The 23,450-nt window shown below is 48.0% G+C and overlaps 1 gene segment (V, D, J or C); it reads right to left on the bottom strand.

Moving 5' to 3' along the window:
* Nucleotides 1-8,696: 8,696 nt before the first annotated feature.
* LOC136634457 (immunoglobulin lambda variable 4-60-like) lies at nt 8,697-9,008 on the bottom strand. The segment is given in 1 exon segment: nt 8,697-9,008. A coding segment is annotated over 1 exon segment (312 nt).
* Nucleotides 9,009-23,450: the final 14,442 nt, after the last annotated feature.

Here is a 23,450-nt window from a genome sequence, read left to right on the forward strand (position 1 = left end):
GTGACACCTTTATAAAAATGAAGTGGAAAATGAATTATTGCAACCCCCCCTTTTCTGTATGCAAAAATACATGAATGTGTTTCCAGCAGCTTACCTGAGCAGTAATGGAGAAGCGCAAGGACAAACAGAGTCCAGGCCATGGTGAGATCAGGAGATGGGTCTGACCTCCTGAAGCAAGCAGAGAACTGGGTGGGACTATCTCCTGTCCTTTCTTAAATGCCCCAGAACTGAAGAACACCCACCTCCATGCAAATTATGCTAATTGGCCAGTGAAATCTTCTGAGATCCCTTCTCCTCTGCTGCAGCCGTTATAGTGCCCAAAGCCAGAGCCTGCCCATACAAACCTGTGGGCAATAGGAGTGCAATTTGACCCATTGGCCCCACCACCAAGCCCACAACTGGGTCATCATATCTGTCCAGAGCCTATGGGCTTCCCAACTGTGCGCATGTGATCTTTGCATCCACGGTGTGCCCTCCAATCATTAATTTAAGAAATGACAAAGCAGATTTCCTAAACTGCAAAGCCTGGAGTCTTGGCTTCATGCAGAAGAGGACAGCTTGTTTGTTCATTCATTGATGCAACTCAATCATGGGAAGAAGGTGGGGCAACCTCTCCCCCTAGTGGTCGAAGTTAGAGGAGCAGGCATGACTTAGGTTTGGTCAGCTGTTTACAAACAAAATGGACAGCCCACCCTTTAGTGCAAAATATTTCCAACTTAAAATTATTATTTTTTTCCCCTAAAAGTAATAGTAATCAACAATGAAAGCAATACTCCAGGTGTGACCTTTCCTTTCATAAAATACAAAATATAGTACTTGATTGGGTGGTAGTTCCTGGACCCCTTTACATTTTTATGTAAAAAATGGCAAAAATCTCCCTTATGCCAAATCTACAGCACTGCACTTGCTGGTCCAAGGAACTGAGGGAGGAACTGCCTGGAGCCCTAAGAAATGCCTGCTGATTGAAAGGAATAGAGACCACAGGAAGGGACAGATTCAGATTCCATGGGCCATCAGTATGCCTATGAACTGAACACACAACTGCTGATTTTCCCCTCCGTTCTCTTCACAAGACCTTCCCACCACAACCATTTTTGTACCTGATTGTGGAAGCAAAACCCCAACCTAGGCTGGACAGGAGGAGAACTGTTGAGTGAGGGAAGGCCCAATCAATACCAGCACACTGTGAATCCTTCCCTACAAACGTGCCCTTTGAACCCATAACAGTGGACAGGGTTGACAGGGGATAGGGAAGCAAGATGGAATGTCCTGCATTCTCACAAGTGACCTATGAAATGTGAAACACCGGACCCAAAGGGTGAAGACACCCATGTGTTCCACAGTGTGGTGGATGTGGGCTTGAAACTCATTGCTCCCTGTGTAGGTATTTGAGGATGTGAGTCCTTGAGAGTCAAAGCGCTCTCGGATACTCCAGTCTCGTGCAGACAAAATTTCTGCATATGGTCCATGTGTTGGGAGAGGGAGTAGCGTGGTATGTTCAGATTTTACCCTGTGGTCCAAAGATCTACACTGGTTCAGGTTTGACCAAGCTTGCTCCCTGAGAGTGTAAGAGTGGGAGGGATGGACCAGAAACACACACTCACTTTCCAAGAAAACTTTCCTGCTCTCTCTCTTTCTACCTTTCTTGCCTCCCTTGTGGGATTTTCCCCACACCAAACCTAGAATGATTGGCAAACCTAGTCTGAACACTAGAGTGTTCATAGAGTGTTCTATGGGAACATGAGTGTCCATAGACCATGGCTTATTTCAATTATTAGGATCATCCCCTGCTTTCTCCTTCCCCACCATTAGAAAATAGTGCCTTCAGTACCCTGCTTCTATTTTATAGGGTCTCATCCTGAGCTGCACTCACTGGACGGTGCCAAACCTGAGTGATCACAATCCCACTCATGTCTTTGCCGCAGCATATGCATGGCGGTGCATTTGTATCCCTGAGCAGAAATGACAACAGGTATGTGTCAATTCATGGATCATATCACTCAATGTCACACCCCACGACACTTTGCAACTGGTGCGCACCATGTGGCAGTCGTTGTCCTGGCTTGAAGTCATGCATGCGGACTGGCAGCGGAACATTCCAGAAGTCTGCAAGAAGTCCTTTCTCCCAGGGTGACCAGATGCAATGGAGGACAGAGTGCCTTTAACCATGGGATGGATTAGGGAATCTTGACAGATGCAGCTTTTTAAACCCTTTCATGTTAAGTTCCCGGAGCCCAGCCTGGGACCCGCTAAAAGGCCTAGAAGGTTAGCTTGTGCCAGCCTAACTAGGCTGGTGAGGGGGTTCTGTGGGGGCGTGGGGAGGCTGGGAGGGAGACATTTCAGGATGGGGAGGGCAGGCAGCGGGCGGGCCCATGGGCAGGCTGTGGGTAAGTGGGCAGCAAGGTCAGGATCCTGCATTTGTGCCAGATCCTATCCCTATTCCCTGGCAGAGCAGGGCAGCTCCAGGTTGCTTGGATCTGTGCCACCGCTTTAAGTTGCGCAGATCAGAGTAGCCCGATTGCGGCAGCTGCAGCATGACATGGGGTAAGGGGGAGCTATGCACCACCTTTGGCCCCATACCTGCCCTGGATGCAGGGCAGACCCACCGGCTGGCCTGCTCCTGGGCAGGTTAGGATTGGGTTGACTGTTTCACGGCTGTGAATCTGTGAACTGTATCCTGGGAAAATTAATCTTACTCCGAATCTTGTCTAAATAAGATTTTAAAAACGAACCAAAGAGGACCAATGATTGACTTTTCAGGGGTGGGGGCCACTAGCAAATAGCACAGGGAAAGAAAAAGCAACAGATTTTTCCTGGCTGATGGGCAAGCAAACTGGTGTAAGTAATGGAGAACTGCCGTGTGGATTTAATAATATAATATATAATATGAATGAATATATAATTGCGATACAAGGACATCTGCAAGAGGGATCTGAAGGCCTTAGGAGTGGACCTCAACAGGTGGGAAACCCTGGCCTCTGAGCGGCCCGCTTGGAGGCAGGCTGTGCAGCATGGCCTTTCCCAGTTTGAAGAGACACTTGGCCAACAGACTGAGGCAAAGAAAGAAGGCCCATAGCCAGGGAGACAGACCAGGGACAGACTGCACTTTCTCCCAGTGTGGAAGGGATTGTCACTCCCGAATCTGCCTTTTCAGCCACGCTAGACGCTGTTCCAGAAACACCTTTCAGAGCGCGATACCAGAGTCTTTCGAGACAGAAGGTTGCCAACAAATATAACACATTCATTAATATATTCATTAATGTCACGCCTTACAGCAGGTAGAAAGACCTCACTGTTTTCCAAGTTGGAACTTAATTACAGATCCTGTCCCGAGAAGGAGATTTGGGCCTCGATAAACTTCTGCTCCTTCATTGCCCACACTGGGGAGGAAGAGCAAAGGTTTTCGTCTTCGCATTGTGGGGTGGAAGAGTGAAGAAAAGAGCATGTCCCGTCCTCTTTTGCAAGTCCAGAATAAGCCCCCTTCCACTCTGTGCTGGCTGGAGAGCTTGATGGCTTCTGATTGGGAATAGCTGACTCACTGCAGGCCCCAGAAGAACCTTCAGAGAAGGAAGCAAGAGAGACCCTGACCTGTTGATTCAGCTCTATGATTCAGTCTCAAGCATCATTGAAACTCAGCTCTCTAAGAATTCTCGCTTCCCCCACACTGAGCAAGAAGAGGGAAGGTTTTTGTCACAGTTCCCCTTTAGAATGTATCACTGTGGAGCATGCTACTTGTGAGCTCTGCACCAGCACAGTAATAGTCAGCCTCGTCTTCAGGCTGGACATCATCAATGGTTAAATAGCCAACGTTCTCAGAGTAAGAACCAGTGAACCGATCAGGAATTCCTTCTCCCCTGCTGCTAGTGCCATAGATCACAAGACGGGGGCTTTCTCCAGCTTTCTGTTGATACCATGAAAATAGTGGTAGCCAGGTACCATCACTGCTTTGAGAGCAGGAGAGTTTTGCTGTCTGTCCCAGAGACACGGACTGGGAGGCAGGTTGAGTCAGAGCAGCCTGGGAAGCGACACCTTTACAGAAAAGAAGGGCACAAAGAATTACCTTAATCTCTTTTCTGCCTTTCAAATAACACGCATGCATGAAAATATAATCTGGTGCACTCATTTTTACTTATTTATTTTTGCTCAGACCTATTGGAAGCTCGTGTTCCACCCCCTTACCTGAGCAGTAATGGAGGAGCGCAAGGACAAACAGATTCCAGGCCATGGTGAGATCAGGAGAGGAGCCTGATCTCCTGAAGCACACAAGAGAACTGGGTGGGACCTTCTCCCCTCCTTCCTTAAATGCCCCAGAACTGAAGTGCGGCCCCTGCATGCAAATTAGTTCTGTGGTCATTAGAAGGAGAGCTTCAGGCATCCCCTGAGAATACACTGGGCAGGTGAATGTGTACCTGCTTCCACCCCATGCGCAGCCATTGTGAGCACTACTTGGGGGCTTTCCAAAACGTGTGTGTTTTTTGCTCCCAGTGACACAAGGGCAAAGAAATGGGCAAGGCAAGAACCGGAAAGAACTCAAACCTTCGATTAGAATTCTCCCCAACCCCAAGACTGCTTCTAGTGTTGGGTCCAAACAGGGAAGAGCAAACACTCAAGCCAGGGAGGCATTTTGGAGAGGGAGTGACCCACCTGCAGATTTTTCATGGCAACCCCCCCCCCCGTCTCCACATCTGTGCAACACATTTCACATGCAGTTGGGAAGGATGTCTTTGCCTCTCAACTTCGACAAGGGCGGCGACACAAATCAGATCCTTTATGGTTCGACAAACCATGTTGCAGGACCTGGCAGGACAAAGTTCCTAACAACACAGTCCTGGAACGTGCTGGAATCCCTAGCATGTATGCACTGCTGAAATAGAGACGGCTGCGTTAGCTCGGTCATGTCATGAGAATGGATGATGGCTGGATCCCAAAGGATCTCCTCTATGGAGAACTCGTGCAAGGAAAGCGCCCTACAGGTAGACCACAGCTGCGATACAAGGACATCTGCAAGAGGGATCTGAAGACCTTAGGGATGGACCTCAACAAGTGGGAAACCCTGGCCTCTGAGTGGCCCGTTTGGAGGCAGGCTGTGCAGCATGGCCTTTCCCAGTTTGAAGAGACACTTGGCCAACAGTCTGAGGCAAAGAAGGAAGGCCCATAGCCAGGGAGACAGACCAGGGACAGACTGCACTTGCTCCCGGTGTGGAAGGGATTGTCACTCTCTGATTGGCCTTTTCAGCCACACTAGACGCTGTGCCAGAACCACCTTTCAGAGCGCGATACCATAGTCTTTCGAGACTGAAGGTTGCCAATAGCAATAACAAACTATGTTGCAAACACAACAGGAGGTTTTTGTCTCAGTTCCCCATTAGACTGTACCACTGTGGGACTTGCTACCAGTGCTATACCAAAAGGCACAGTAATAATCAGCCTCGTCTTCAGGCTGGGCGTTGGTGATGGTTAAATAGGTGGAGGTCCCAGAGTCGGAAGCAGTGAACCGGTTTGGGATCCCTTCTCCCCTGCTGCTGCAAGCACCACAGTGCACAAAGCGAGGGCTTTGTCCAGGTTTCTGTTGAAGCCAGTAAATATAGCTACCCCAGCTCCCATCACTGCTTCTTGAGCAGGAGAGTTTAGTGGTTTGTCCTGAGGACACAGACTGGGAGGCAGGCTGAGTCACTGTGGCCTGTGAATGGACACCTTTAGGAAACAAAAAGAGGCGAAAGCATGACCTTTATTCATCCGTTGTACCCCCAAAGATCACAGAAGCGTCAGCAGATAATGCCAATAGATTTGTTATTCTGGGCCCCTAAGCTTCTCAAATAAATTCTCCACTCCTTTACCTGAGCTGTAACTGAGACATGCAAGGAGGAACAGTTTCCACGCCATGTTGGAGGGATGAGAGATGGAAGCAAAAGGATATCTCTAGATGGACCGTCTGCCTTTTAATAAATCTACGATGAGCTGAAGAACAGCCCATTAGGCAAATTGGTTCATGCCAATAGACTTGCTGGACCATGGCACTCCCTTAAGGAGGTGTGGTGTTTGAGATGGACCAATGAGCAGAGACCAAATGTGCTTGTTTGTGTGGGTTTACTAAGGGGTAAGACTCTTCGCCGTGTCCAGGATGGGAAAGTGCCATCAATCACAGTGGTTAGTACAGGCATGGAGCTTGCTTAAACCTTGCCCAAATATGTGGTTTTTGGCTAACCGGGATACGGGGATAAAGGTAAGGGCAAGGCAAGAACTGAAAAGCACTCCAATCCCTCCAAAAAATGCCACTCTTGGTCTGTGAACCTGGTTGGCAACCTTCAGTCTTGAGTATAAGCCTACAGCACTCAGTATTCCCAGGCGGTCTCCCATCCAAGTACTAACCAGGCCTGACCCTGCTTAGCTTTCAAGATCAGGCATATGCAGGATAACCTGCATCAAGTTAATCTTCAGTTCCCTTACTTGAGCAGTAGCTGAGGTTAGGTGGAGAAAGATGAAATATTTATGGGGCCTTCCTCCCTATGCTTGAGTGAGCCACGCTGCTCAAAAAGAGGATCCATATGTGCTGAACATGCTCTTGCTTCGGTTCACACCACCAATTCCAGGTCTGCAGATGTTTGCTGAGGTCACATCTGGCAGCATGTACCAAATCCTGCTAGATGCTTTCAAACATGGGGGCATCCGAGCAGCAACGTGACCTCACCTGGAGGGCTGGCGTCTCTGTATTGCAAAAGTGTGGACAAGAGAGACTGAGAATGTGGACTCTGTCTTTTGTTTCTCCTTGGGCTGAGTAGGAATTGCAATATGCACCACTGATGCTTCATTCCAAAATGGGATTTCACCATTCAAGAAGCCATTTGTTACGTGATCTGGGAACCAAAAGAAATGTTTGTCTACTGAAAGGAATATAGAGCAGAGGTACTGACGGAGTAAGAGCCCAGTTTGACCAATTTCCATGCACAGCGAAGCAGCAACACCAATGTGGTGTCCACAGTATCCTGAAGGGGTGTATCAGCATGCTGAGGTCTCCTTGGTGGAAGGGAACAGCTGCCCGCATTTGTCAACTTGGACCTGAACCAGTTTGATAGCTGGCTAAAGATTGACCTGTGAAGGTGGATCAAACTGAGACCTTCTCCCCTCCCTTCCAACACCCTTACAAAATGCCGGTGATGGACACATAATGCATTCATTCCTCCTTCCCAGATCTGGGAATCCACAATGGTTCTTATGGAAATGAATGTGCTGTGGGGCTGAACTCCTCTGAACTTGTAAGTTGCAATGGATATAAGTCGTGTTCCCCCCCCTCGCTCCTCCGCATAGATAGATCACACTCTCCACAGATCTAGATCAGCTCACTTTGGCAAGGTTGCAACATGTACTTCCTGGGGTGAGCCCAGACCATATTCTTCACTGGAGAAAGATGTTTGTTGGTCCTTCCTCTACACTCGAGTGAACTGCAGTGCTCAGGAAGGGGATCTATCCATGCTTGCTTCGGTTCACACCGTCAATCCCAGGTGTGCTGAGACCAATAAATGCTGACACCCTTGCTCAACACCACCCCCTACAGGCTGAAGCCAGGATAGTAGGCATTCTATAGTAGAGTCGACTATAGTAGATTCAGTAGATAGTAGATTCTATGGCCTTGGTGCCTGTGGTCGACGTGCAGGACATCCTTTTGAAATTCTCCCCTTCACTGCATCTCATCCTTTTGGGGGTGTGGTTGGCTCAAACGCTTATTTGTGGTGAGGGGATCTGAGAAGAAATGGGGTTATCTTTAAATTTGCCTCTTGGTTTTATAGTCAACCTCATCGCCACCATCTCCGTGTACCTGGGATGGTGTGGCCATCTCTTGCCCCTTCGTTCTTAGGTCTGTCTGTCCCCTCACCAGACCTACAGCCCAATCCTATGCATGTTTACTCAGATGCAAGTCCCGTTGTGTTCAGTCAGGCTTACTCCCACAAAAGGGTACATAAGAACATAAGAACAGCCCCACTGGATCAGGCCATAGGCCCATCTAGTCCAGCTTCCTGTATCTCACAGCGGCCCACCAAATGCCCCAGGGAGTACACCAGAAAACAAGAGACCTCCTTCTGGTGCCCTTCCTTGCATCTGGCATTCTGACATAGCCCATTTCTAAAATCAGGAGGTTGTGTATTTGACTGCAGCCTTCGACTTACTGGGGAAATCCAGGCTTTACAGAAATGCACGGTTACGGAGCATGTGTTGTTTTAGCTACTAGGATCACTACATGTGTTCCCCCTTCCAATCATTATAAAACAATTCCTTCCATAAATGGTTTAATTTTTCACACTGTTTCATCCTGATCCTCACTCACTGCCAGGTGTCAGCTCTGGATGGCCACAATCCCACACATGTCTTTGACACGGTATGTGCTTAGAAGTGTGTGTCATGTCCCTGGGCACTTTTGCTAAGAGATGTGTGTCAATTCCCACATCACTCTACGTCTCGCCCCTTGGCCATCTGAAACCAAACACCTGCTTTGTGCACTTGTTGTGGCAGTCTCTGGACAGAACTGTGTGGATTTATACATGTGGGCTGGGAGCCAGATAGCCCTGGCCATCCAGAAGGCTGTGGGAACAGAAGTCCTTTCTCCCCACTGATTCAAGCAGACACAGACCTCTTGGAGCTCTGTAGAGATCTTAATGCCCCACCCTGGAGAGGAAGAGTGAAGTTTTTGTCTCAGTTCCCCATTAGAGTGTATCACTGTGGAGCTTGCTACCACCTGTGTACTCCCAGGCACCACAGTAATAATCGGCCTCGTCTTCAGGCTGGGCATTGGTGATGGTTAAATAGGTGGAGGTCCCAGAGTCGGAAGCAGTGAACCGGTTTGGGATCCCTTCTCCCCTGCTGCTGCAACCATCACAGTGCACAAAGCGAGGGCTTTGTCCAGGTTTCTGTTGATACCAGTAAAAATAGCTACCCCAGTCCCCACCACTGCTTCTTGTGCAGGAGAGTTTTGCTGTTTGGCCCAGAGACACAGACTGGGAGGCCAGCTGAGTCATTGTCGCTTGTGAATGGGCACCTTTGCAGAAAGGGAAAGAGAGAGAGAGAGAAAATGCAACATATATTACCTTCATTTAATGGGGTCTCAAAGAGATCACACAGATTGTTCTGTTATACGGACAATACAAGTTACTCTGTTCTTGGTGTGAAGGCTTGTGGACAGGTGACCCCCGCAGACACTCACCCACATGAATCCTTACCAGAGCAGTAACTGAGTACCATGAGGAGCAAAAGGGACCAGGTCATATTGAATGTGAGATGAATCTCCAGTCTGTCTGACAAAAGGGGGGTCTCTGCTGGGACCTTCTCCAGTCTTGCTCAACTATATCAGGGCATCTAAGACACACCCTCATGCAAATGAGTTGATCCCTATTAGCCTGGCAAGAAGAGCCCCTCCTCCCCTTGGAGTTTCTGACACTGCAGCCAGTGATGATCAGGCAGGGCATTTGCATGAAGGGGATACCTTGAAAAGAGGGACCATCCCTTCATGTATCCAGGAGGAAAAATCTCCCTTATGCTAAATCTACAGCACTGCACTTGCTGGTCCAAGGAACTGAGGGAGGAACTGCCTGGAGCCCTAAGAAATGCCTGCTGATTGAAAGGAATAGAGACCACAGGAAGGGACAGATTCAGATTCCATGGGCCATCAGTGTGCCTGTGAGCCGAACCCACAGCTGCTGATTTTCCCCTGAGAAGAATCTACGCTGCTTGTCTGCTATCAGCTAAGAATTCCACTTTTCCTTATTTTGTTCTTTTTGATCCAGCACTCCACTAATGCAGCATCATATCACATTTCATAATGAGCCCAGTGCCACTGGTCACCTGCAAAGTGATCCCTTCACGAGACTTTCCCACCACAACCATTTTTGTACCTGATTGTGGAAGCAAAACTCCAACCTAGGCTGGAAGACAGGAGGAGAACTGTTGAGTGAGGGAAGGCCGAATCAATACCAGCACACTGTGAATCCTTCCCTACGAATGTGCCCTTTGAACCCATAACAGCGAACAGGGTTGACATGGGACAGGGAAGCAGGTCTTGGAATGTCCTGCGTTCTCACCAGTGACCAATGGAATGTGAAACGCCTGACCCAAAGGGTGAAGACACCCACCTGTTCCACAGTGTGGTGGATGTGGGCTTGAAACTCATTGCTCCCTCTCTAAGTATTTGAGAATGTGAGTTTTTGAGAGTCAAAGTGCTCTTGGTCACTCCAGCCTTTCGCAGACAACCTCTCTGTATATGGTCCATGTGTGGGCAGAGGGAGTGGTGTGGCAGGTTCAGGCCTTACCCTGCGACCTCTAAAGAGTGGTTCAAAGATCTGCACTGGTTCAGGGCTGACCAAGCTTGCTCCCTGAGAGTGTAAGAGTGGGAGGGATGGACCAGAAACACACACTCACTTTCCAAGAAAACTTTCCTGCTCCACATTGCATTGCAATTGCAGGTCATCTGAGTACCCTCTGAAGCCATTTCATTGTGCAATGGAGGAAGGTGGACCAACATCTCCCCGTAGTGGCCTCAAGCAGAAGAACAGGCAACAATGAATGCCACAAATTAAGGAATTGACAGACCATGCTTGCTTCGGTTCACACCGTCAATCCCAGGTGTGCTGAAGCCAATAAATGCTGACACCTGGGCACTTTTGCTAAGATGTGCGTCAATTCCCACATCACTCTACGTCTCGCCCCTTGGCAATCTGAAACCAAACACCTGCTTTGTGCACTAGTTGTGGCAGTCTCTGGACAGAACTGTGTGGATTTATACATGTGGGCTGGGAGCCAGATAGCCTGGCCATCCAGAAGGCTGCAGGAACAGAAGTCCTTTCTCCCCACTGATTCAAGGAGACACAGACCTCTTGGAGCTCTGTAGAGATCTAATGCCCCACCCTGGAGAGGAAGAGTGAAGGTTTTTGTCTCAGTTCCCCATTAGAGTGTATCACTGTGGAGCACTTCATTAGTGCTGTGCCAATGAGCACAGTAATAATCGGCCTCGTCTTCAGGCTGGACATTGGTGATAGTTAAATAGCCGTCATTCCCAGAGGAAGAACCTGTGAACCGATCAGGAATTCCCTCTCCCCTGCTGCTGGTGCCATAGAGCACAAAACGGGGGGCCTGGTCAGGTTTCTGTTGATACCAGTTAAAATAGCTTCCCCAGCCCCCACCACTGCTTCTGGTGCAGGAGAGTTTTGCTGTTTGGCCCAGAGACACAGACTGGGAGGCAGGTTGAGTCAACGTCGCCTGTGAACGGACACCTTGGCAAAAAGGGAAAGAGAGAAAAAAAATGCAACATGTATTACCTTCTCAAAGAGATCACACAGATCGTTCTATTATATTGACAATGCAAATTTTTCTGTTCTAGATGTGAACGCTTATGGACAGGTAACCCCCACAGACATACACCCACGGATGCTCACCCACATGAATTCTTACCATAGCAGTAACCGAGTACCATGAGGAGCAAAAGGGACCAGGTCATCGTGAAAGTGAGATGGGGTTTTAGTTCCTCTGACAAAAGGGGGTCTCTGCTGGGACCTTCTCCAGTCTTGCTCAACTATATCAGGACACCTAAGACACACCCTCATGCAAATGAGTTGCTATCCATTAGCCTGGCAAGAAGAGCCCCTCCTCCCCTTGGAGTTTCTGACACTGCAGCCAGATGCATGAAGGGGATATCTTGAAAAGAGGGACCATCCCTTCATGTATCCGGGAGGCAAAATCTCCCTTATGCCAAATCTACAGCACTGCACTTGCTGGTCCGAGAAACTGAGGGAGGAACTGCCTGGAACCCCAAGAAATGCCTGCTGATTGAAAGGAATAGAGACCACAGGAAGGGACAGATTCAGTTCAGCAAATTAGTTCTGTGTTCATTGGTGCCAGACATTCATGGAGAATACTCAGTGTTCTAGTAAAGCCAAAGACCGTAGAGCAAGTTGCATCAAGATGAGTTTTGGGACTTGGGATTAGCCCTATAAGTTGGGTGAATATGGGGCAGTGGTAGCAGAACCCAACACAGTATAATGTTGACCAAGCTTGACTTGTGTATTCAAAGACATTCAAAAGGTTTCTACTGCATTCAGCTAAGAGAGATGGAAAATTGAACACTGATTGCCGATGAGAGAAAGAACCAAAACTTTTACTCATCCTTCCCAGGTTTGCAAACCAACCACAATTCTTATGGAAATGAATGTGCTCTGGGCCTGAACCCACCTCACCCGTGGAAAGGGGAGGATCTTCTTCCTCCTGCACAGGGGTAGATCAAACACTCATCAGATCAATACCAGCTCATCCATTCTGCATTGTTAGAACTGTTCACTTCTGTGGATCAGCCCAGATGATGTGCTGGGGTAGAAAAAAGATACTTATTGGTTCCTTCCTCTCCATGCCTGAGTGAGCTGACCCCCCTGCTCAGAAAGGGGGTCCATCCATGCTGAACTTCCTCATGCTCCAGTTCACACCACCAAATCCAGGTGTGCAGATGTTAGTTGAGCTCAACAAATTCTACCAAATGTGCAGAACCAGATCAACAGCGCCCCCTGCAGGCTGAGGACAGGATAGCAGGCATCATAGAAGGCTACTCTGTGGCCAATGTGCGTTGCATCCTTTCAAGACTCCCTCCTTCGCCTTTTGTACTTTTGTTGGCTCAATGATTATTTGTGGCTCTAAGCATGGCTGGGGTAATTTTTCTTTGGCCTCTTGCTTTCACAGTTCAATCTGATCTCTCTCTCTCTCTCTCTCTCTCTCTCTCTCTCTCTCTCTCTCTCTCTCTCTCTCTCTCTCTCTCTCCTGTTTTCCCCCCGCACCAAATCTGGAATTTCAGTGGAAATCCAGCCTTCCCAGAAATGCATCACCACGGAGCATGCGTTGCTTTCGCTATTATGATCGCTTCATGTGTTCCCCTTTCCAATCATTATAATGCAACGCCTTCCATAAATGGGCTAATTTTTCATACTGTTTAATCTTGATCCTCGCTCATTGCCAGGATCGCTGCCATATCTGGATGGCCACAATCCCGCACATCTTGGCCACCTGATGTGCTTGATAGCTCATGCTACCTTCCTTAGCACCTGCGGCCACAGATGTGTGTCAGTTCCAATATCATGTCACTCAGTGTCTCATCCCTTGACAGTTTGAAAACACATGCCTGCCTTTCGCACTTCTTGTAGCAGTCACTGGTCAGAGCTGTGTGGATTGTTGTATGTGGCCTGGCAGCTGGATAGTCCTGGCCATCCAGAAGGCTGTGGAAACCGAAGTCCTTGCTCCCCAGTGATTCAAGCACAGACTATGTGGATGTCTTCAGAGATTTTTGTTTCCCCGCCCTTGAGAGGAAGAGTGCAGGTTTTTGTCTCAGTTCCCCATTAGAATGTATCACTGTGGGACATGCTCCCAGTGCTATACCAGCGAGCACAATAATAATCTGCTTCGTCTTCAGGCTGGACATTTGTGATGGTTAAATAGCCGTCGTTCCCAGAAGAAGAACCGGTGAACCGATCAGGAATTCCCTCTCCCCTGTTGCTGGTGCCATAGAGCACAAAGCGAGGGGCTTGGCCAGCTTTCTGTTGATACCAGTTAAAATAGCTACCCCAGCTCCCACCACTGCTTTTCATGCAGGAGAGTTTTGCTGATTGGCCCAGAGACACAGACTGGGAGGCAGGTTGAGTCACCGTCGCCTGTGAACTGACACCTTTGCAAAAAGAGAAAGAAAGAGAAAAAATGCCAGAAATATGACCTTCCTTTATTTATTGTGGTCTCACATCTCACAGCAATCACATGGATTTCTCTATTTTATTGACAATACAAGTTATTCCCTTGCTGGCATGCAGGCTTATGGACAGCTCAGCCCCCACAGGCGCACCCACAGATGTTCACCCATGTGGATCCTTACCTGAGCAGTAACTGAGCAGTGTGAGGAGAAACAGGGACCAGGTCATGGTGAGAGTTGGATGGATCTTCAGTTCCGCTGACAAAAGGGGGTTTCTGCTGGGAATCTCTCTGGTCCTGCTGAGAAAGATCAGGGCATTTAAGACACCTCCTCATGCAAATGAGGAGACATCCATTGGCTTGGCAAGAAGAGCCCTTCCTTCCCCGAACAGTTTTGGCACTGCAGCTAGAGATGACCAAGGAGGGAGTCTGCATGGAGGAGGTTCTTGGAAAGGAGGGAAGATCCAGGATGGGACACCTCCTTTATTCCAAATCTACAGCACTGGAGAAGCTGGTCCAAGGAACTGAGGGAGGAAGTGCCCAGATCCTTAGCAAAGGAAACGTTGACTAAAAGGAATAGGAATTGAACAAGATCCCACGGGCCATTAGCGTTCCTGGGAAATGAACCCACAGCTGCTGATTTTCCCTACCAGTCTCTTCACCAGACCTTCCCACCACAAGCATTTTTGTATCTGATTGTGTGTCCAAATGGAGGAAGCAAAATTCCTGCCCGGGCTAGAAGACGGGAAGAAAAATGGTGGGTGAGAGAAGGTGCAATCGATCCCTCCATGCTGTGGATTCTTCCCTACAAACCTGCCCCTTGAACCCATAGCAATGGACAGGGTTGACACGGAACAGGGAACGTATGACATTTCTGAATGTAGTCAGTGTATGGAGTGGTGTGGCAGCTTCTGGCCTCACCCTGTGACCACTGAAGAATGGTCCAAAGATCTGCCCTGGTTCAGGGCTGACCAAGGTTGCTCCCTCTGCAGGAGTGGGAGGGTTGGACCAGAAAAAACACACTCGCTTTCCCAGAACTCTTTCCTGCTCTGCATTATGCTGCAATTGCAGGTCATCTGAGCACCCTCTGAGGCCATTTCATTGTGCAATGGAGGAAGGTGGACCAACATCTCCCCTTAGCGGCCTGAAGCAGAAGAACAGGCAACAATAAATGCCACAAATCGAGGTATTCACAGCCCGAATTTCCCTCGTGCTGACGCAGCATGGCCAGTGCAGGTTGCCGTATCCTGCAGGGGAAGGTTGCAGTCCAGAGGTCTCCTCAAATAAGGGGCCATTTGTCTACTCGGGTCTACTTGGACCTGTGTCCAGTAAATTGCTGGCACAAGTCTGAGTGCATTCATGTTGGTGGATCGGGCCTGGGAAGGGGGAAAGGAGATACCATGCACCACTGGCACAGATCCCCCTCCTGGGTCCAATCCACCCACCCACCCGCACCTGTTTTCTGCCCCTGTCCCATCCTCCCACCACTCTTTCCCTGGCCCTGCACTGCTCAGGAAAGCCCTGACCTGCTCCCATGTGCACTGGGTCCTGCACTAGTGCTGGCAGGATGCTGCAGGCCTCTCTGCAGGTGATTCCTGCAATGTGTTCCATGCCACCATGCAGAGGGAGAGTCTCAGCACTGAACCCTACATTTTGTGAAGACCACTTTGCAGGCTTCATCACACTCCTCAGAGTTCCTGACACTCTGGTGCACTCTGACACTCCAGTCCTGTAGGGTGGAAATTCACTTCCAAGCCACTGCGTGTCCATTTCCTACAAATGACTTCCTGCCTTTAGTGATTGGGTTCCAGTCTGTGGGTTGCTGTCTGAGATTCAAATGGATGAAACCAAGATTTACATACTATGTATTGAGCAAAACCTCTCTGGTGAATTGTGCAGGATGTACTCAGGGGGGCACCTGGTGACCCCCCCCAATGTGAAATGACCTTTCAAGACCAAAACACAGAAGTCACTTCAACTGGATAACAAGTCACAGTCACACAAGCCGTTCTGTGACCTGATGGTTCACACTGTATTCCTCATGGAAATTGGATTGTTCACCTGGAATATCCTGGCTATAGAAATATGATTTTGCTCATTGAAAAGCCACACAGGTTGCAGAAGAACCTGGGGGGCTGGTTGAGTCACTGAGGCCTGAGAACGGACACCTTTCAAAGAGGGAGCGTGCAGAAAATCTGACCTTCATTTGTTCAAAATATTCCCAAACATCACAGCATCAAACCAGTTTCTATATTACATAGAATCAGTCTGTTGATGGCATGCAAGTTCATGCCTGGTTCCCTCACCTCCTTCAACCAAACCAAACCCAGACACATCCGAACCAGAGCGGTAACTGAGAACTGTGAGGGACAGGGAGCAGGTCATGGTGAGAGTCAAATGGAGCTCACGTTCCTCTGGATCTCTGCTGGGACCTTTTCCTGTCTTGCCTGAAGTGACCTAAAATATCAGGTCACTTTGGAGAACTCATCATACAAGTTACTGAGGCCCACTTGCCTTGCTAGAACTGTTGTTCCTTCCCAGGGAAGGTCGGGGAATGCAGGCAGGCCTAGGAGCAGAGGTGGAGTTTGCATGATGGAGATTTCTGGAAATGAGGGAAGATCTTTCCGCTTATCCCAGCTAGAAAATCTCATCTATGCACAGCACTGTACCTACTGGTTCGATGGATGGAGGGAGGAGATGCCCAAAGCCTTAGCAAAAGAAATGGCTGCTGACTAAATGGGGGAAGAAGGAGCAGAGGAACTGACAGAGTTAGAATCCCTGGGCTGGAGAAGCACTTGTGAATCATGGTTGAGAATATATTCATCAATATATTAATATGGTTCCTTGCATGAAGTGGAAAAATGCACCGTTTTCCATGTTAGATCTTACTTTCAGATCCAGTCCTAAGATTAAGATTTGGGCCTAGAGAAACAAGTGCATTAAATACCCTTGATTGCCCACATTGGGGAGGAAGAGCCTTTCCATTGTGGCAAAGGTTTGAGCCTTTCCATTGTGGGGTGGAAGAGTGAAAGAAAGAAAGTGTCCCATCCTCTCTTGCAGGTCAAGAACGTGCAACCCTCTACTCTGTGCTGGCTGGAAAGCAAGTCCTCTAGATGGGGTCTGACTGGGAGTAACTAACTCATTGCAGAACCCCAGAAGAACCTTCCGGGTTGGCAGGTAGGGGGGCTCAGACTGGTCAACGCAGTCCATGATTCACACAGTCCATAGATTCACATGATTCACAAGCATCAGTGAAACTCAGCTCTTTACGAATTCTCGGTTCCCCCACACTGAGCAAGAAGAGGGAAGGTTTTTGTCACAGTTCCCCTTTAGAATGTATCACCGTGGAGTGTTCTACTTGTGAGCTCTGCACCAGCACAGTGATAGTCAGCCTCATCTTCAGGCTGGACGTCATCAATGGTTAAATAGCCAACGTTCCCAGAGGAAGAACCAGTGAACCGATCGGGAATTCCTTCTCCCCTGCTGCTATTGTTGCCGGTGGCAGCGACCACAAGACGGGGGCTTTCTCCAGTTTTCTGTTGAAACCATGCAAATGCTGGTACCCAGTTACCATCATTGCTTTGAGTGCAGGAGAGATTCACTGTCTGTCCCAGAGACACGGACTGGGAGGCAGGTTGAGTCAGAGCAGCCTGGGAAGCTACACCTTTACAGAAAAGAAGGGGACAAAAAAGGTCTCCTTAATCTCTTTTCTGCACTCCCAAATAACACACATGCATAAAAAATATATATATACACTTTTTTTTTTAAATTCAGACTTATTGGAAGCTCATGTTCCACCCCTTTACCTGAGCAGAAATGGAGAAGTGCAAGGACAAACAGAGTCCAGCCCATGCTGAGAACAGGAGAGGGGTCTGGCCTCCTGAAGCAAGCAGAGAATGGTGTGGGATCTTCTCCCCTCCTTTCTTAAATGCCCCCAGATTGAAGAACGCCCTCTACATGCAAATAACTTCTGCACTCATTGGCCCCAGGGGAACTTCAAGCGTCCCCTGAGAAGACACTGTTTTTTAGCCAAGCCGATGACAAATTTGCGTGACGGGACTTGGGAACAGCCCTAAGCATTGGGTAGAAATGAGTGGTGGTCACATCACCCAGCACAGTGCAATGTTGGACAGAAACAAAGAGTGTTTCTCAAGCGTTGCCAGGAATGGATTTGCCATCCAAAATGAGTCCTTTGTGCATGTGCATCTCACGTGCATATTTGTGCATATCATTTGTGCATATCATTGTGGGACAGAGAGCAAGCAATTCTCATAATGCTTAGCCGCGTATTTATTTTCACGTCCCAGAAATGGGAGATGCGACCACCTCATTGGCAGCCAGTTAGAGAAGCCACAGAAGCGGAAAAAAGTGAAAGAAGGGGCGTCCACTCAAGAGCGGCCCCCAACCACTACTAGTGGCTGCAAAGTCAGGTAGGTTCTCCTTGTTGCAAACAAGAAAAACAAAATAAAAAAGGCACATGTGTATGTGGTTCTCCTTCATGACACGCCACAGGTGCAAATTCATTCAGCCATTGTCTCTGATGGATATTAAACATGCCGATTTTATGGCAGGTGAACCTCCTCCAGGTTGCAGGAAGAATTGCAACCCCATTGTAGTTATATTTCTTTGTTAAGAAAAAAAAAGTGTGTCGGCTACCATGGGAAACACTTCCAGGAGCTGATCAGATTGAAGTAGCTTCAGCAAGGCATTCCTGAAGAATATGGACCAAGATCTCCAGCCAGAGGCCAGAGGCAGTTGAAGAGGAACCACTTGGGTTTGTCCATTGATTGAGAAAAGTGACTGATTCCATCCTTAAAAGTGCAACCATTTCTCTTAATTCTCTTGTTTTTCCCAAAGGCCCTGATTGTAAATGTGAATATTCCTTCTGAGAAGTGCATCTGTAAATGGAAGGAGAGCATACAGGAGATTTCCAGGTGGTCCCGAATCAGGCAGTGACCAGCCCCAGATTCAGGGCCGGCCCATCCATGAGGCCAATTGGAAAAGGTGCTGCAGGTAGTAGTTTTGCTGGAGGGTGGTGCTCATCTCTGTCTGCCCATTTGCCTACACTGCTCTTTCATCTCTTTCCTCTTCCTAGCTCGGAAAAGGAAGAAGGGGCAGAGAAAGGAAGTTTGGAGGGCCGAACGTGCTGAGCCAGATCACTGGGGAGCAGAGGACCAGAAGCTGGCATTCCCTTTGATATCATTGGGCAAGTGAGTTAAGGCTGGCTTTCTCCAGAGACAACAGTTCCTGCCAGGAGATCTCAGGCCTGCCTTGTGGAGACCTCTGGAATTCTGTTAAGTGGTCTCTGCATCACAGACGCTCAAGACCAGGGAAATCAAATGCAGACAGAGGGTGAAGTTGGCTTTCGTGGCCGCAGCTGAGGGCCAGAAGTGACATCATTAAGGAGGAAGTGATGCCATTAAGCAGTTGATGGCCAGTAGTAGGGGCTTTGTTCTCTAGCAGGAACTCATGAGCTGCAAATGACAGAAGAGAAAATGTGCCAATCTTGTTCATATTTTTGTGATATGGGAGAGCCCAGTTATCATGCTGGGGAGAGGCCAATTTTAATGGGGTTGGAGAAATTGCTTCTGGGGGCTGCATTCGGCCCGCAGGCCTTATGTTTGACACCCCTGCTCAAGACGGACTTTCTGTGACAACTATGATTGCCGTGATTCAAGCAATGCAGGTGCAAAAAGTCTGAAGCTCTTCAAGGAAGCTCAGCGTCCCCTCTGCGAGGAAGAAAAGGAGTGGAGGTTTTTGTCTCACTTCCTCATAAGGCTGCATCACTGTGTGACACCTTATTATTGTCTTCCCAAGCAACACAGTAATAATCAGCCTCATCGTCAGCCTGGACATTCGTGATGCTCAAATAGCCCACATTCCCTGACTTGGAAGCGGTGAACCGGTTTGGGATCCCGTCTCCCCTGCTGCTGCAGTCAGGACAGTGCACAAAGCGAGGGGCCTGCCCAGGTGTCTGCTGAAACCAGGGAAAGTCATACCAGCTGCCCCCGCTGCTTGCCGTGCAGGAGAGTTTGACCGTCTGGCCCAGCGACACCGACTCCGAGGAAGGCTGAGTCACTGTCAGCTGGGACTTGACACCTTTGCCAAAAAAAAGAAAGTGGGAAAAGTAATAATCTTTTTCCATGCTCTCAAGTCTCCCAAAATACCTAGTTCAAGATGAATTTGCCCATAAGTCAATGGAATGTCACTCCTCCTTACCTGAGAGGGAATTCAGAAGAACCAGGAGACACAGAGTCCAGGCCATGGTGAGCTTCCTCAAGGAATTCAGCTAAGACTGTTCACTTCCTTGCTTAAATCCCCTAGAACTGTAGAACGGCCCCTGCATGCAAATTTAATCAGTGCTCGTTGGCTGTGCAAGAATGTTCCACGTCCCCATATCCACAGAGGATGCATGATGTTCTAGCACAGCTGATGATCATCAGAGAGTTTTGCATAAAGATCTATCTATCTATCTATCTATCTATCTATCTATCTATCTATCTATCTATCTATCTATCTATCTATCTATCTATCTATCTATCTATCTAGTGATTCTCAAGCTTTTAGCATGGGGACCCACTTTTTAGAATGAGAATCTGTCAGGACCCACCGGACATGATATCATGGCCAGAAGTGACATCATCAAGCAGGAAAATTTTTCACAATCCTAGGCTGCAATCCTACTAAGGCTTACCCAGGAGTAAGTCCAATTGACTGTCATTGTTAAAAGAATATACATAGTAGCTTCTTCAAAGTACAGGTCTGCAACATTTCCTCAAATGTGGTCACATCCCATGGCAGCATCAAGTCTAATAAGTTAAAAATAAAATATGGAAATGAATGGGCACCCACCTGAAATTGGCTCGCGACCCACCTAGTGGGTCCCAACCCACAGTTTGAGAACCACATCTATCTATCTATCTATCTATCTATCTATCTATCTATCTATCTATCTATCTATCTATCTATCTATCTATCTTGGGAACAACCCTTTGGGTAGTCCAGAATGAGTTTATGGTAAGAATACTCTAGAAACAACCAAAACATCTGCTTTCTTATCCAAGACTTGGGAATCCACAGTTCTTACAGGCCTCTGCTTACACAAACCATTAAGGTGGAAAGACCCCCACCATGAAAGGCATATCCAACCATTCACCAAGTCCCAATCAAATCATCACCTCTACACTGTTCCAGTTCACAGTTCTCTTGATTACTCCACACTGTAATGTAGGGTTGAGAAAGCTATTTATGGGCTGTTGGGTCTCTATGCCCGAGCGAGCTGGAAATCTCCCAGAGAAGACTCATGTAAACAGAACCTTCTCTTGCTTCGCTTCCCATCATCAATTCCAGGTGTGCAGGGAAGTTTTCAGGTCAATGATTCTGCCCATTTGGGGAAAAATGGTCCAACAGCCCCTCCTAAAGGTGGTTAACAGTATTGTAGGCATCACAAAGAAGCATGTTTTGAAGCCACATTCTGAGCACTGTGCAGCCCAAGTGTTGCATTTGTAATTTCAGTGGGAGAACTGAGTGCATGGTGACATGTGCCATTCGTGTCTTTCTGCATAGTGATTCCACCAAAGTGCTCTTTGTTCTGGGTTGATTGACAGCTCCTGCAGTCAATAAGAGCAGAGTGTTGGCCAATCAGTGCCAGGTCATACGTTATCTCACCAAGTGCATCCTACAATTTTGTTCCAGATACCGCTTGGCTTTCGAGGAATGGATGCCCTGCATTGACTGGAGTTTTTACTGCAGAAGCAACCTATGGATATGGGATGCTGAAAAAGGGGACTCTATGACATCAAGAGATGGCTGCTCACTGTAAATCAGTCACATGGCCAAAGTTCTACTGAATGATATTTCATTTCTCAAGGGACAAGAATGGAATTTTGAATTGTCATCACAAAACTTTCATTCAGAAAAGTCCCCATTCAAAAAATCATTGTTCATGGCACATGATCCAGGAACCACTTTGTGACATCTCTTTTGCACAACATCGACAAAACTACACCCAATTGGTAGAAAACTCCAGACCTCCCTTGTCCGAGACATTTGGAACTCCTTCTTTTGCAGGAAAGGTCCTCTGGTGACTTTACACTTTGCTTATGGCACATAAGGATTGCACTGTAGGGATTGATGCAGGAGAGCCAAGAGATGGATGAGCTTTCCTTGCAGAAGAAGAGATGATCTGTCTGGTCTTCAGATAACTTTAAATAATATTTACACCTTGTATGAATGTCATGCCTTCTTTCCCTATGGAAATCCAGGTGTTTCTTAGGGATTCCTGGACAGATATCCAGTCGTGCCCTCCTAGAAAAAGACCTCCTTGTCTCCTTCAAGATGGTGCCATCATGTGTCCTGTGACCCTGGCCTTTCTGTCCCAGCCATCTCTAGGATTCAAGTCACTAAGCACTGCCTGATCAGATCAATGGAGGCAGGAAGACTCTATTGATAGGAAAGGTGGGCAGATGGAAAGATCCTGCCCTGAGAACCAGATTTCTGCAGAGATAGACCTAAGCTCTTGAAGCATTCTTGATCATTCACTCAGGAGAGAAGGCGAGGAGGTTTTTGTCTCAGTTCCCCATTAGACTGTATCACTGTGGGACGCGCTACCAGTGCTATACCAGTCAACGCAGTAATAATCGGCCTCATCTTCAGGCTGGGTGTTTGTGATGGTTAAATAGCCAGTAGACCCTGACTCAGAAGCCGTGAACCGATCCGGGATCCCTGCTCCCCTGCTGTAACCTTCAGCATGCACAAAGCGAGGGGCTTGTCCAGCTCTCTGTTGAACCCAACCAAAGTCGTTGTCCCAGCTGCCACCACTGCTTTGAGAGCAGGAGAGTTTCACTGTCTGTCTCAGGGATACAGACTGGGAGGCAGGTTGAGTCAAAGTGGCCTGAGAGGTGACACCTTTATAAAAAGGAAGGGGAGAGACTTAATGCAATCCACTTTTCTGTATAGAAGAATAATGCAGATTGATTATTTGTTAGCGTCATGGAATAATCTCCATCACCTTACCTGAGCAGTAATGGAGAAGTGCAAGGACAAACAGAGTCCAGGCCATGGTGAGATCAGGAAAGGAGTCAGACCTCCTGAAGCAGACAGAGAACTGGGTGGGACCTTCTCCCAGACTTCCTTAAATGCCACCGAACTGAAGAGTGGCCCTGCATGCAAATTTTTCTCCAGCTCATGGCCTCCAAGAATACGTCACACAGTCACTGTGAATTCTCGATGTTCAAGTTCAGCCAATGAGTCCAGGGCAAATTTGCCTAATGGAGATTTGGGAGACTAGGGAAGAGCCCTTTGCACTGAATGGAAATGAGACCATGGAGTCATAACCCAACACAGTGTCAGGTTTGGAAGGGGGCAAAACAAAGGGTGTTTTCACTACTCTTGCCAATAACTGAGATCTGAAATGAGTTCCTTGTGAATGTACTTGATCTGGAATAGATATCATGTGTATCTTTTTTTTTTATTTAATTTTAATTAGTTAAATATGCTTTTTATGACCAAATAAGGGAAATGGGAAGTTCAACACCATCAATATATGCCAGTAATAGGCAAAAGCAAAGTTTTTGCTCTTCCTTCCATGATTTGAGAACCTGGTGCTGGGCTACCACGGGCGGGAGCCCGGCAGTAAGGCCAGCAAATGTGCCTTGTGGCATGTTTGCGACAGTGCTCGGCGGCACAGAGCCATGCCGCCGTCACAGGATTGGGCTCTAAGTTGGGTGAAAATGGGGCAGTGGTAGCAG

This window comes from Tiliqua scincoides, chromosome 14 (assembly GCF_035046505.1).
Source record: "Tiliqua scincoides isolate rTilSci1 chromosome 14, rTilSci1.hap2, whole genome shotgun sequence".
Lineage (NCBI taxonomy): Eukaryota > Metazoa > Chordata > Lepidosauria > Squamata > Scincidae > Tiliqua > Tiliqua scincoides.